Genomic DNA, 13,391 nt, shown 5'->3' with positions numbered 1-13,391 from the left:
TCCGACTCCCCCTCCCTTTCTTTCCGACTTATTTCTGTTGCACCCTTACCAAACATAATTCTCAATAACTGGCGGCTCTTCTGAGTCTCCAAGGTGCGTTTCTGTAACCGCATACACCCCTATTTGTTCTCTATGTAACTGCTCCTCAATCTCCGCCCCTTTTTCCTTTCTTCTGCCGCCCTGCCTATTTATGTAGCCTTTTGCATGGCGAGCTCTTGTTGTTGCTTTCCTCCTTTTTCTGTTATCGACGGCGCTGCTGTTCTGATGTTCCCCTAGGGGACCTTCTTAATTACTACCTACTCTGACCTCCTGAGCGCCCGCGGGCCCCCTAAAAAAGCAACAGCGCGACCCCCAAGTCGCCAGCCCACTTCTCGTGCTAGCCTGTAATTGAAGTGGATCCCATCTCGTTTAAAACCACCACAACTTCTCACTTCCTGTTTACTTCGACAACCTCGAAGCCCTTCTCTCGGCTCATTTTCCATATTGCCTCATTGGCAGCCATTACGGCTCTTTGTACGTGACTGTCACGCACAGGCACCTCCGGCACTGTGCACACCACGATCTGCACCTGAGGGGATAGCTCGCGCAAGTCGTCCGCGCCCTTCGCCAAGCGCTGGGCTAGTCCTGGCCCTTTCCTGTTTAGGACGTCATTTAGCCCACCTGCTACTACAAGGTTGTGCACGTGGGCATTTCCCGTGAGCTTTTCCTTTGCTCGCTCCCTGACAGAACTCAGTGTCCGCCCTGGAAATGTCCCTTCCGCCACTCTTTTGTTGCCTTTCACCCTCTCCCCAACTGCTTTTGAGCACCCAGCCATGTTTGAGTCGCCAGCGATAATCACCCTTTCACTCTCTCCTACCTCTCCCTGCTTCCCTGTGTCCTTTTCCGCGTGATTCGGACTCGACAAGGGGCATTGTCCCCTGGGCTGCTGCTGTTCCCGCGTGGCGGCCTCAAGGTAGCTGCCGCTCTTTCCAGCTTCCTGTGGCTGCAGCGTCGCCTCACTCGGGGCGTGTTGCGCTGCTTCACTATAGCTACGCCGATTCACCGGCGGCGAGCTGGCGACCGCTTGCTTTGACTCCCTGCCTCCCACTTCGCCTGTAGGGTCTACCCTACTTTCTGAGTCTTTGCCACCGCTTTGGTGTCCTGACCCGACATTCTCCGCTGCCCGCGTCTCAAGCGCGTCGAGCCGCTTTTTCAGTTCGGCGCTCCTTTCTTTCTTTCCTCGAGCTCGGCCACAGTCCTCACTAACTGCGCGGCCTGGGCCGCCTCCACCTTGACGAAATTTTCAACGTAGCGACGTGCTACAGGCGCCCCTGACTGTATTTCTCGCCCTTGGTGCGGAGCCCCTTTGGTTCCCCGCCGTCCCGGGACCGGGCGTTTGTGCAGTGTCGGGTGCCGTTGGAGACAATAAACGGTTTCCGTCAACATAGGGCAATACTGTGTTCTTGCGTGCGTCGCTCGGTAGCCCCTTGTGGCCTGAGCTTGCGCGCGCCGCGGCGCTAGAGGTTGAAGGCTGACGCGGCCCTGTGGCCCGCTAAGCTCGAACCCGCGGTGGTCGGTACTCCTGTGAGACCTTCAAGACCCCACAACTGGAGTCAGTTCTCTGGATCCAAATCGCTGTAGGTCGGTGCTCCGCTCTTACGAACTGGAGACTCAAAAGCTAACCCCGCACCTCCACCAGAAATGTAGCACTCTTCGATGAAGCACACTAAACAAACTGGATTATTGTGGGCAAACATGTGCACGGAAACTCAAGCCTAAAGCACTTTCACGCAATTTGCAGGCAGAGTTAACAGGAGCCTATCAACAGAGAACCGCGTCTCCACACCGAAGACCAGGAGCCACGCCGTGACTTCTCATTGGACGAGGGCGCTGCCGTGTGCGCGAGAGGCACGCGCAGTCTCGCCATCCGCGAGCGCTTGCTCTTCTGATGGCGATGAGTAATGCCTAGGGGCTTTAGCGACGAGGCGCTTGGAAGGGCACCTCACGAGAGTGCTCGCAACTGGTGCGTGGAGAGCTGTCTGCGGCAATATGCGTTATTTGCACAGCAATTTTAGGCTTGTATTGCGGAGTGGATTTGTGCCTAATTAATTGCACATATTGGTCCCTCCTGGAGGTCTTAGTTAAAAATGTGATTAAAGATTACAGTGTGCCAATAAATGTAGCAATATCGGACTAACGCTTGGTAGCTTAGCGTGGTGCTTTGAATGGTAGTAAGCACATGACAGGCGACATAAAACGTGATATCTTAAGTACATAGTGGGCTTCAATTCTTGCTTCATTGCAAAGTGCCAACTGATCGTTCTCATCCAGACCACTGGCACCAACCCTAGTGTAAGGGCGGCAGAATACGTGGATATACATCGGGGCATCTTCCCTCATCGGCCTATAAGGGCGTCCTCTGCAAGCAATCAGATTGCTAGCGCAGGAAGAGCAAGTGAACGCAATTTACATTATCATTACATAGCTAAATGCTTATTATACTTAATGTGGAATCTACAGATTACGTGCCCATTCAATTGAAAGCCTGTTGAAAACAATTTCCGCTATACATTTCTATAGTTAGCATTGGCTATGTTCATTTTTATGATCCGGATACAGTGTTGTAGTTGCATATTTTGTGCTGGTGCCACTTTCATAAGTCATAAAATTTAGCACATCTTTCACATTGTAGCTTAAGTGTGCTGCTATATGTTTAATTAGAAGCTGCAAAAATTTGAGTGTGAGGTCTGCCAACTTATCTGGCAAGCACACCGAATAAGAACACTAAGTTCAGTGCTACTAAGTGAAGAGTGAGCGCATACATGTGTCAGAGATATGTGGGCCATGTTTTGTATGTGGAAATGTTTCGAATGCACATTCAGTGGCGAAGCCACTGAATCTGCACTCTAAACATTCCAACTACCAGCGTAGTGCAATATGTCGCGTCCACTTTGACGAAATGGAGCACCAGTGCAAATATCTGGGCATACCTGTCCAGGGCAGCAAGTGTGTCGACATTAAAAACATTTCAAGTACCACCATGTACGGCAGTGCTATTTCTAGCGGAACTGTAGAGTACAAAGTGGTGTGCTCCGAAGCTTTTCATCAATGTAACTCTGCCTGGACTCTGTGCCAAATATTTTTGGATGTGAAAGTGAGGGTCAATTGGCAAAGCATTGGCTTTGGGCTACATGTGTGAAAGGTTTCTGTCATTCAGTGTATATACAACGAAGCTGTTAGCACCTAGTTGGTCGGCATTTTTTGGGACTGTGTCCGTTACCGAAAATGTGGGCCCATCGTGGCGGCAGTGCAGGGCCAGTAGCGATGACTCGTACCCCCCCCCTCCCCCCCCCCCCGTAAGGCAGAGGCTTCAGCAAAGTGAAGCACACAGTGCATACATTCTTTGGAAGCACGGATGCAACATATAGAACAGCGCACATTTCAATAAAGAACAAGCATCCGAGCGACCTAATTGATAAGGTGCGCCTGGTAAGAATGCAAAGCACGTGCGCGGGTAACGCCCCACACACGTTTCCGGATAACGACTACTGCTGCGCAAGCTGCCGCGGCGATGGCAGCTTGCGACGTGGGAAGTGACGTTCCTAGCCTTGCGTTTGTGGAATAACCAGCCTAGAACCTAATTTTAGTGTTGTTACAGCACCGCTACGGGCGGCGGCGTGCCGTCAAAACTACCATCATTAAAGCAGCAAATCACTGCATACAGCAGTGATAGTGGCGTTATTAAACAGCTTCGCTGGACATCCACTTTCGCAGGGCTGGGATGGCGAGCCAATTTCTTTTACTAACTTTAGGAGACTGGAGATGTGTGCAAGGTGTACTAACGTACTCATGGGTTTGCAAATGATTCATTGCGACCTTATGCCTGTTTTTGCGAGAGTGGTAAATATGTGCCTTTTGTACAATGCTGCTTATATAAACGGACTCGTATATATTAGGACCATTGCTCCCTTGGTTACTGAAGCGCAGCTTCATGTGCGTGCCAGCTAATCTGCCGGTTCAAAAATTCAATTATGTGGTTTTACGTGCCACAACCACTATCTGATTATGAGGCACGCCGTAGTGGGGGTCTCTGGAAATTTGAACCACCTGGGGTCCTTAACATCCACCTAAATCAGAGTGCACAGGTGTTTTCGCATTTAGCCTCAATCGAAATGTGCAGAATATAACCAACCCTTATATATAGCTTTCATTGATTACGAGAAAGCATTTGATTCAGTCGAAACCTCAGCAGTCATGGAGGCATTACGGAATCAGGGTGTAGATGAGCCATATGTAAAAATACTGGAAGATATCTATAGCGGCTCCACAGCCACCGTAGTCCTCCATAAAGCAAGCAACAAAATCCCAATAAAGAAAGGCGTCAGGCAGGGAGATACGATATCTCCAATGCTATTCACAGCGTGTTTACAGGAGGTATTCAGAGACCTGGATTAGGAAGAATTGGGGATAAAAGTTAATGGAGAATACCTTAGTAACTTGCGATTCGCTGATGATATTCCCTTGCTTAGTAACTCAGGGGATCAATTGCAATGCATGCTCACTGACCTGGAGAGGCAAAGCAGAAGAGTGGGTCTAAAAATTAATCTGCAAAAAACTAAAGTAATGCTTAACAGTCTCGGGAGAGAACAGCAATTTACAATAGGCAGCGAGGCACTGGAAGTCGTAAGGGAATACATCTACTTAGGGCAGGTAGTGACGGCGGATCCGGATCATGAGACGGAAATAGTCAGAAGAATAAGAATGGGCTGGGGTGCATTTGGCAGGCATTCCCAAATCATGAACAGCAGGTTGCCATTATCCCTCAAGAGAAAAGTATATAATAGCTGTGTCTTACCAGTACTCACCTACGGGGCAGAAACCTGGAGGCTTACGAAAAGGGTTCTACTCAAATTGAGGACGACACAACGAGCTATGGAAAGAAGAATGATAGGTGTAACGTTAAGGGATAAGAAAAGAGCAGATTGGGTGAGGGAACAAACGCGAGTTAATGACATCTTAGTTGAAATCAAGAAAAAGAAATGGGCATGGGCAGGACATGTAATGAGGAGGGAAGATAACCGATGGTCATTAAGGGTTACGGACTGGATCCCAAGGGAAGGGAAGCGTAGCAGGGGGCGGCAGAAAGTTAGGTGGGCGGATGAGATTAAGAAGTTTGCAGGGACGGCATGGCCCCAATTAGTACATGACCGGGGTTGTTGGAGAAGTATGGGAGAGGCCTTTGCCCTGCAGTGGGCGTAACCAGGCTGATGATGATGATGATGATGATGAAATGTGGCCGCTGTAGCCGGGACATTTCCATGTTTATCATCATCAGCAGCAGCAGCCTATTTTATGTCTACTGTGGGACAAAGGTCTCTCCCCGCGATCTCCAATTACCCCTGTCCTGTGCCAGCCGATTCCAACTAACACCCGCAATTTTCTAATTTCGTCGCACCACCTAGTCCTCTGTTGTCCTCTGCTGCACTTCCCTTCTCTTGGTACCCATTCTGTCACCCTAATGGTCCAATGGTTATCTACTCTACGCATTACATGAACTGCAGAGCGCCATTTTTTTTCTTCATGTCAATTAGAATGTCGCGTATACCCATTTGCTCTGATCCAAATCGCTCTTTCTGTCTCCTAAAGTTATGCCTAGCATTCTTCTTTCCATCGCTCTATGCGCAGTCGTTAACTTGTTCTCAAGCTTCTTTGTCAGTCTCCAAGTCTCTGCTCCATATGTCATCACCGGTAAAATGCACTGATTGTATACCTTCATTTTCAATGATAACGGTAATCTTCCAGTAAGGAGCTCACGATGTCTGCCGTATGCGATCCAACCCAGCTGACCTAGGTAAACGTACTGCTTCGCAGACTCTAGAGGCTGACTGGGAATCCTGAATTGTTCCCTTGCCCGGCTATTCATCACCATCTTTCTTCATACTAATCTTCAACCCCATCCTTACGCTCTCTCTGTTGAGGTCCTCTATCATTTGTTGCAACTCGTCTGCAGTGTTCCTGAACAGAACACTGTCATCGGCTAACCGAAGGTTGCTGAGGTATTCGCCGTCGATCCTTACTCCTAAATCCTCCCAGTTTAATAGCTTGAATATTTCTGCCAAGCACGCAGTGAATAGCATTGGAGAGATTGTCTCCTTGTCTGACTCCTTTCTTCTTCCTACTTGTGTAGAAGTCAGGTGGCTGTGGAATCTCTGTAGATATTTTCCAAGGTATTTACGTATGCGGTGTGTACTCCTTGTTTACGTAAGTCCTCTATGACTGCTGGTATCCCTACTGAATCAAATGCTTTTTCGTAATCTATGAAAACCATATAGAGAGGCTCATTGTACTCTGCGGATTTCTCGATAACCTGATTAATGACATGGATGTGATCCATCGTAGCTAATCCCTTCCTGAAGCCTGCCTATTCCCTTGGTTGACTAAAGTCCAGTGTTGCCCTTATCTGAATGAAGATTATTTTGGTAAATATGTTATATAATACTGGGAGTAAGCTAATAGGCCTATAATTTTTCATTTGTCTCCCTTTTGTGGAATAGTATGTTTGCATTCTTCCAGTTTTCTGGGGCCCTTGTAGTTGATAAACATTTCGTATGGAGAGCCGCCAGTTTTTCAAGCAATATGTCTCCTTCATGTTTGAATATATCGACTGTTATTCCATCTTCTCCTGCCGCGTTTCCAATCTTCATGTCTTACAAGGCCCTTCTGACCTCATCTATAGTTAAAGGAGGAGTTTCTGTATCCTGTTCATTATCGTTCCGAATGGAGTTCTGAGTGCTCTGGGTACTGTACAGGTCAGTATAGAATTCTTCCGCTACATCTTCCGCATACATCTTAGTTTGTCCTATGCAAAGTTTCCTTCTCACTGATTTCAGGCTGCGTCCATTTTTATGCCTTCCCTAGTCTTTATCACGTTATAATTTCTAATATCACTTATTTTCGCCTTGTTCAGTTTTGACAGTTCCGCGAATTCTCTTATCTCTCGAGTTAGACACTTTCATTCTTTGTCGTTTCCTTATTAGGTCTAATGTTATTTGGGAGAGCTTGCCTACTGGTTGCCTTTCCTCCCACTTCATTTGCTGCCTCTGAAGTCAGCCTCGTTACTGTTTTATTCATTAGCTCTATGTCATCATCTCTCTGTTGTAAGGCTGCAAATTTGTTTGCAAGTATCCGCCTAAACTTGTCTGCTTTTACCCTTACTGTCTCTAAGTTGACCTGTTTCTTCCTGACCAGTTTTATTCTTTCTCTTCTAATCGAGGTGAATCCTAGCCCTCACTAACCTATGATCACTGCACTTTACCCTACCTATTACTTCTACATCCTGCACTATGCTGAGATCGGCAGAAAGTATGAAATCAATTTCATTCCTTGTTTCACCATTATGGCTTTTCCAGCTCCGCTTTCTGTTGCTACGCTTCTTGAAAAAGGTGTTCATTATTCTCAGCTTATTCCTTTCTTCGAAGTCTACCAGCGCCTCTCCTCTAGCATTTCTAGAATCGGTGCCGTAGTTGCCTGTTCGCCAGCCTGCCTTTTCCCCACTTTTGCATTGAAGTCACCCATTACTACCGTATAGTGAGCTTACACTTTTCTCGTCGCTAATTCAACATCTTCATAAAACTGATCTACTTCATCGTCGTGGTTGGATGTTGCAGCATAGGCTTGTACTACCTTTAATCTATACTTAAGTTTGAATACAACTACAGCTACCCTCTCATTAATGCTGTAGAATTTGTCAATGTTGCCCGCTTTGTCCTTATGGATTAAGAATCCTACTCCGTATTCGTTCTTATCAGGGAGACCTCTATAGCAGAGGACATGGTTGTCATTCAGCAACGTATAAGCCTCACTTCTAATCTCACTATGGCCGATGACATCCCAAACAATATCTGATAGTTCCTCGAACGGTACAGCTAAGCTAGCCTCACTCGACAGAGTTCGGCAATTAAAGGTTGACTAGGTCAGTTACCGTTGGAGGCCTGTCCGGACCCAGAGATTCTCAGCAACCTCTGCTGCCTTACAGGTCTGACTGCCGCCTTGGACAGGTGCTCCGCAGCTGCTGGGGGCTTAGGGCCATGAGTTAATTGTAGGTATCATTGGGAAGGTTGTAGCCGAATACAGCACCAGGGAGTCAAATTCCTGTTCTGCTGAGGGAGTGTCTTTGTTCAAGCTTAGTGGGCCTTCCTAATTTGGTTGTACCTCCTCCAGTGCACTACATCTGCAGGCTTGGAGTGGCGCCTGACCCCGGCGAACCTGAAGCTTCACCTGAAGTTTAGGCCTTTTGCCGACTATATCTCCTGCTCGGGGTCCTTTACCCATTATAAGACATGGGCATCGATCTCTCAATTTATTAGGTTCTTGGTTAGAGTAAGGCCACGAAGGACCTTGTGTTTCCTGTATTCATTTTTTTCTGTTTCTGCGCAGGTGAAGTGGTGGGTGTACCTGGCGTACGTCAAGGCCATGGGCAAGTGGCTGACGGCGCTCACCTTCGTGTCCTACGTGTTCTCGCACGCCTTCAACATAATGGGCAGCTACTGGCTCAGCCTGTGGAGCAACGACGCCCTGGACCCCGTGCTGGCCACCGACCCGGAGCAGCGCAATTTCCGTCTCGGCATGTACGCCATGTACGGCAGCGTCGAAAGTGAGTGCGCGTACATATTAGCGCGTTCGCTGTCTTTGATCTTCGCGTGCTAATGCTGCGACGAAGGCTCGTGAAAATGCAGGACCGGCAAGCCAAGCTTATGACATTAGCGAGATAATATTTGTGGCAATACAGATTTGTGAACCAAGGCGGAAATACTTGAAAAACAGAACCAGGAAGAAATGGCTACGCACAGAGATGATTTCCAGCTCAGGCACCACATCTTCGTCTAATACATTGATCAAAGCAACGAAAGTAGCAGGCACATCCTGCACACGGCCAGTGAAACGTGGATTGTCATGGATGAACCAAAGACACGCCTTCGTAGCTCGTGCGCGTTGTGCGTGCATGCAGCACGACGTGCGAGGTGCACAGTCATTCGCTTGCGTGCTGTCGCATTGCAAGCAGTATTCCTGCGGGGCTTTTTTATGCACGAAGAATCTGTAATGCGAGGTTGTAATTGTTGCAGTAACGAGTGAGCAAACATGACATCAGTGGCCTCAATTTGGCTTAAATGTTTTTTTTCGCGCCCTAAGGAGAGCGAAACTTGCAGATGTTCCAGGCAGGCTTGCTTTACGGCTCAAATGGCAAAAGACGACGAATACCGAGTGCAGCATGTGCTAGGGAGTAGAACTTGTTGCTGGGTGAGTTGGTTGGGATCTAAATAATACATTGTTGCGCCAAAAAAATGAAAATAAATACTTGAGAGGGAGAGTACAAAACGACAGATTGAGCGCTGAACTTCAACTGATTTTATTCTTACAGCAGGACAGGGAGAATGAACAAATGCGCATGCGTACATCAGTATTGCCTAGAGCGATTCCACTGATGTTTTTAACAGTTGCAACTCGTTTTCAAACAGAAAAACACAAGTGTCACTAATACAACTCGTGCCTCTCTCTTTAGTGTGATATGCCTCCAAAAGTTCTCTTGCTAACGTATCACTTCTGACAAGTATCTTTATCTCACGCAGTAGTGGCTGGCATCTGCCTTCCAGGCAAACCGTGCTATGCGCTGGTAAATGCGCATTACCTTTGTTCATTACAGACAATTCATGCTCCCGGGCGCGGTCATTAACACATCTCCCCGTTTGTCCAACGTAGGATTTCCCGCATTTCAGCTGTAACTCATAAATAACGCCCGTCGCACATTTCACGTACTGTCTAGTGTGCTTTTTTCTGGCATCCTGACTTTTTTGTCAACCTGGCTTGTGCGCGGACACAGTCCAGCCAACTTGCGTGGCGCCCTAGGCCCGACCAAAGACAATGCAAACCCGCAGTAGTGCCATACGTCCACAAGCTTTCCCACTTCAAGAAAGTCGCTACCAGGTTTTGGTGTGCCAGTTGTTTTCTCGGCTCCACGCAAGTTGGCTGGACTGTGTCCGCGCATAAGCCGCGTTGACAAAAAAGTCAGGATGCCAGAAAAAAGCACACTAGACAGTACGTGAAATGTGCGACGGGCGTTATTTATGAGTTACAGCTGAAATGCGGGAAATCCTACGTTGGACAAACGGGGAGATGTGTTAATGACCGCGCCCGGGAGCATGAATTGTCTGTAATGAACAAAGGTAATGCGCATTTACCAGCGCATAGCACGGTTTGCCTGGAAGGCAGATGCCAGCCACTACTGCGTGAGATAAAGATACTTGTCAGAAGTGATACGTTAGCAAGAGAACTTTTGGAGGCATATCACATTAAAGAGAGAGGCACAAGTTGTATTAGTGACACGTCTGTTTTTCTGTTTGAAAACGAGTTGCAACTGTTAAAAACGTCAGTGGAATCGCTCTAGGCAACACTGATGTACGCATGCGCATTTGTTCATTCTCCCTGCCCTGCTCTAAGAATAAAATCAGTTGAAGTTCAGCGCTCAATCTGTCGTTTCGCACTCCCCCTCCCAAGTCTTTATTTTCCTTTTTTGGGCCAACAATGTATTCGTTAGATGTACTAGGGACCACTGCCAAACTTGGTACTAGCCGTACCATAACGGACGTTCGAAACTATACGCTATACGCAAACTACACGAGCCATGACAAAAGCGCAAGGCCAGACAAGCATAGTCAAAATTGTCTTCTTTACTCACTCTCGTAGTAGCACGCTTAGCGGTCACGATGAATTCGAACGGCATTCATCTTAGCCGCCTTCTCTAAATGGAAGGATACCAACTCGCCTAATTTAATACTATTGCCCAAAGAAGTTGGTGATAAAACAGGAAGTGCTGTTTTATCAGAATCATGTACCAAACAATACGCTGGAAGGTGCACTGGGCTAGAAGCCGTGAGACAGCGCCCAGGTGACATGATAGCAGCTACGTAAATTGCATATGTTCTGATACGTCGTGACGAAGGCGGGATAAAAACAACCAAAGCACCAACGTATAATCTAGCATACTTACAAATCGCACAGTTACATAAAATTACAACACAGAACACAAGACGATGAGCAAAACGAGAACAAGGTGAAAGCACGAGCCAACGTATCCACAAGTGGACTTGTGTTCTTCAAATTGACATATGCTTTCCTCGCCGCAGTTTATATAGGTGGGGTTCTTCTAAAAGGGAGAGGGCGTATATAAGACGGGTGGGTGCGGCAACGAGCGAAGGCGTGTCATCGGCGAGGGTGTCGAATTGAGGATAAAGGAGTGCTGTGCACAAGGCCAGTGACACGGCCGTCTGTCAATCACGTGTCAAAGCCCGTGTGTCGGCCGGCGTGTCAATGGCGTGCACAGCAGCCCTCTATTACCTGTTTCGCTGGTGGTCGTGGGCTATCGTGTCTCCGAAAGAAATAATAGAAGGAGCGGCAGAAACCGGCGCTCGTGAAAAAAAGAAAGAAAAGGAAGTACGGTAATGGTATAAATAAACTAAAAGAAACGGAAAGAAAAACACAAGGAACAAAAAAACGCTAAGAAACCAAACTAAGCGTTGTTGCCTATAACTTGAAATTTAGCATAGCGAATACATTCTAAAGCTCCCTTTGAAACGTTTATGCCTATTGGTTTCAATGTTAATACAAAATACAAGAGATTTATAAATCACAACACGCCTAAATTGTAGCAAATAAAAAAACGATACTGTCAGCCCGAGGGCCTTTACAGGAGTGGAAGAATACATACAATTGATACACTATGGAAAAATAAGCCAATTAAATGAACAACACAGTCGTCTCAGGAGAGATGCGAATCAGTTTAACTTCTAGGCACTGTACGAATCACCCCCCCCCCCTCCCACGAAACATAAGCTATATTTTTTGCAAAGTTTTGCTTTACACCATAGTTAGCGGCAAAAACATCGTATACACGTTGCAAAAATTCAACGCATGAGGCTGATATTACAGATTAAGGAAGCGCGTTCCATTCTGTAATACCTATAGGAATAAAGCTGTACTTAAAGCAATCATTTCTTATTTTAGATGCTCTAATGTACTGGCTATGGCGATGTCTGAATATTTCATTCGTTAAGATTTTGGAATACTTGTTTGTCGACAAGCAAGCGCCCACTAATGGCGAGGTAAATATATTTGAGTCGCTGAAATGCTAGTGCTTTTATAGGCCAGAATAGGAAAATATGTAGGAAGAGAACTGCGTTTTACTCCAACTGGTTGTATTTTCATACGCATTTAGTGTATGAGCTTTGTGGGCCAAAGTTGCGTACTTACAACTTGTGCGGAACTAAGGCACAAGATCTATATGGGTGTTTCTTGTAGAATAATGGACAGAATAACCTAATAAGTTCAGTGTTCTAAATGTAAACAGTGCATAACGCAAGGGGGGTAAATAATGAATTCCTCAAATGTTTTGCAAGTGGTTCTCGGCAGTTACGTGGCGAATTATCTTTTTTTTTTTGCCACCTAAGAATTTTATTTTTTGCCATGCTCCTTATCATGGTACGCATTCCTTTTCAGCTATATTCATCTTGGTAGGCAGTATTTCACTGAATCTTGCGGCACTGCGAGGAAGCAAGATCTTGCACGCTGGAATGCTCGAACGTGTAATGCGTTCTCCGATGTCCTTCTTCGACACTACACCTATGGGCAGGATTCTAAACCGGTGCGTACGATAATATTGCTACTTGTATTCAAGTGAATTTTGTAAAGTTGACATGCCATGACAGGCATGCGACATGGCATCTCGGCAATTTTTACAGCACATCATCTGCAGGTTGTCTGTTTCTTGTGAGGAAGGCATTGATGGCGAATAAGAGAAAGTAATTTTGTCTCTTTAGATGTGCGTTTTCACTGAACATATACAATACAAATTTCCATGAAAACATTAAGATGGAGGAGGCGGGAAAGAAATTCACCGATGATTCACTGCTCCACTTCCCGCGTCCTCGGCTCTTTAGCTGTGCTCGGTTACGAGGCACGACGCCGGGGCACGCCGACGCTCAGCGCGGGAACGGGCGCCTGACAGCTGCGCTCAGGGAAGCGCGTTGGGCGAGGCTCCCTTTCCAGCAAGCGTCCGCAGGGGACGATTGACGTTCTCGTTGTGAACAACAAAGGAAGTGCAGTTGGAATATATACTCGAGCATTACTGCCTACATTGTGTCCTATCACGCAATTACTTACGAAATCCTATTCTAGTTGCTAGAAGTGCGTACAGAGCGTATCTATAGCTATGTGTTTGAATTTGTGAGGTGCCTGAAAGTGCGTCTTGTTAGGATCGGCCTGCAAGGGGTACTGCTCTGCAAAGCTATTTCAGCCCGCTGCACGTGTTTCGATCGACCCGCGGTGGGGCCGCCGTTCAGAGAACCAGCGAGGACAGCGCT

The 13,391-nt window shown here is 46.9% G+C and overlaps 1 protein-coding gene across 2 annotated transcripts in view; it reads left to right on the top strand.

The window, feature by feature from the left end:
• LOC142567821 (multidrug resistance-associated protein 1-like) overlaps positions 1 to 13,391 on the top strand; it is a 211,265-nt gene that overhangs the window by 113,801 nt on the left and 84,073 nt on the right. For both annotated transcript variants that reach the window (XM_075677969.1, XM_075677970.1), the window contains exons 19-20: positions 8,416 to 8,632; positions 12,529 to 12,673. In XM_075677969.1, coding sequence (XP_075534084.1) covers positions 8,416 to 8,632; positions 12,529 to 12,673 — 362 coding nt within the window. The remainder of the gene's footprint in view (positions 1 to 8,415; positions 8,633 to 12,528; positions 12,674 to 13,391) is intronic.

The sequence above is a fragment of the Dermacentor variabilis genome, unplaced genomic scaffold (genome assembly GCF_050947875.1).
Source record: "Dermacentor variabilis isolate Ectoservices unplaced genomic scaffold, ASM5094787v1 scaffold_14, whole genome shotgun sequence".
In the NCBI taxonomy this organism is placed as follows: Eukaryota; Metazoa; Arthropoda; class Arachnida; order Ixodida; family Ixodidae; genus Dermacentor; species Dermacentor variabilis.
The sequence above is the reverse complement of the archived record's forward strand: the minus strand, read 5'-3'. Positions and strand labels throughout refer to the sequence as shown.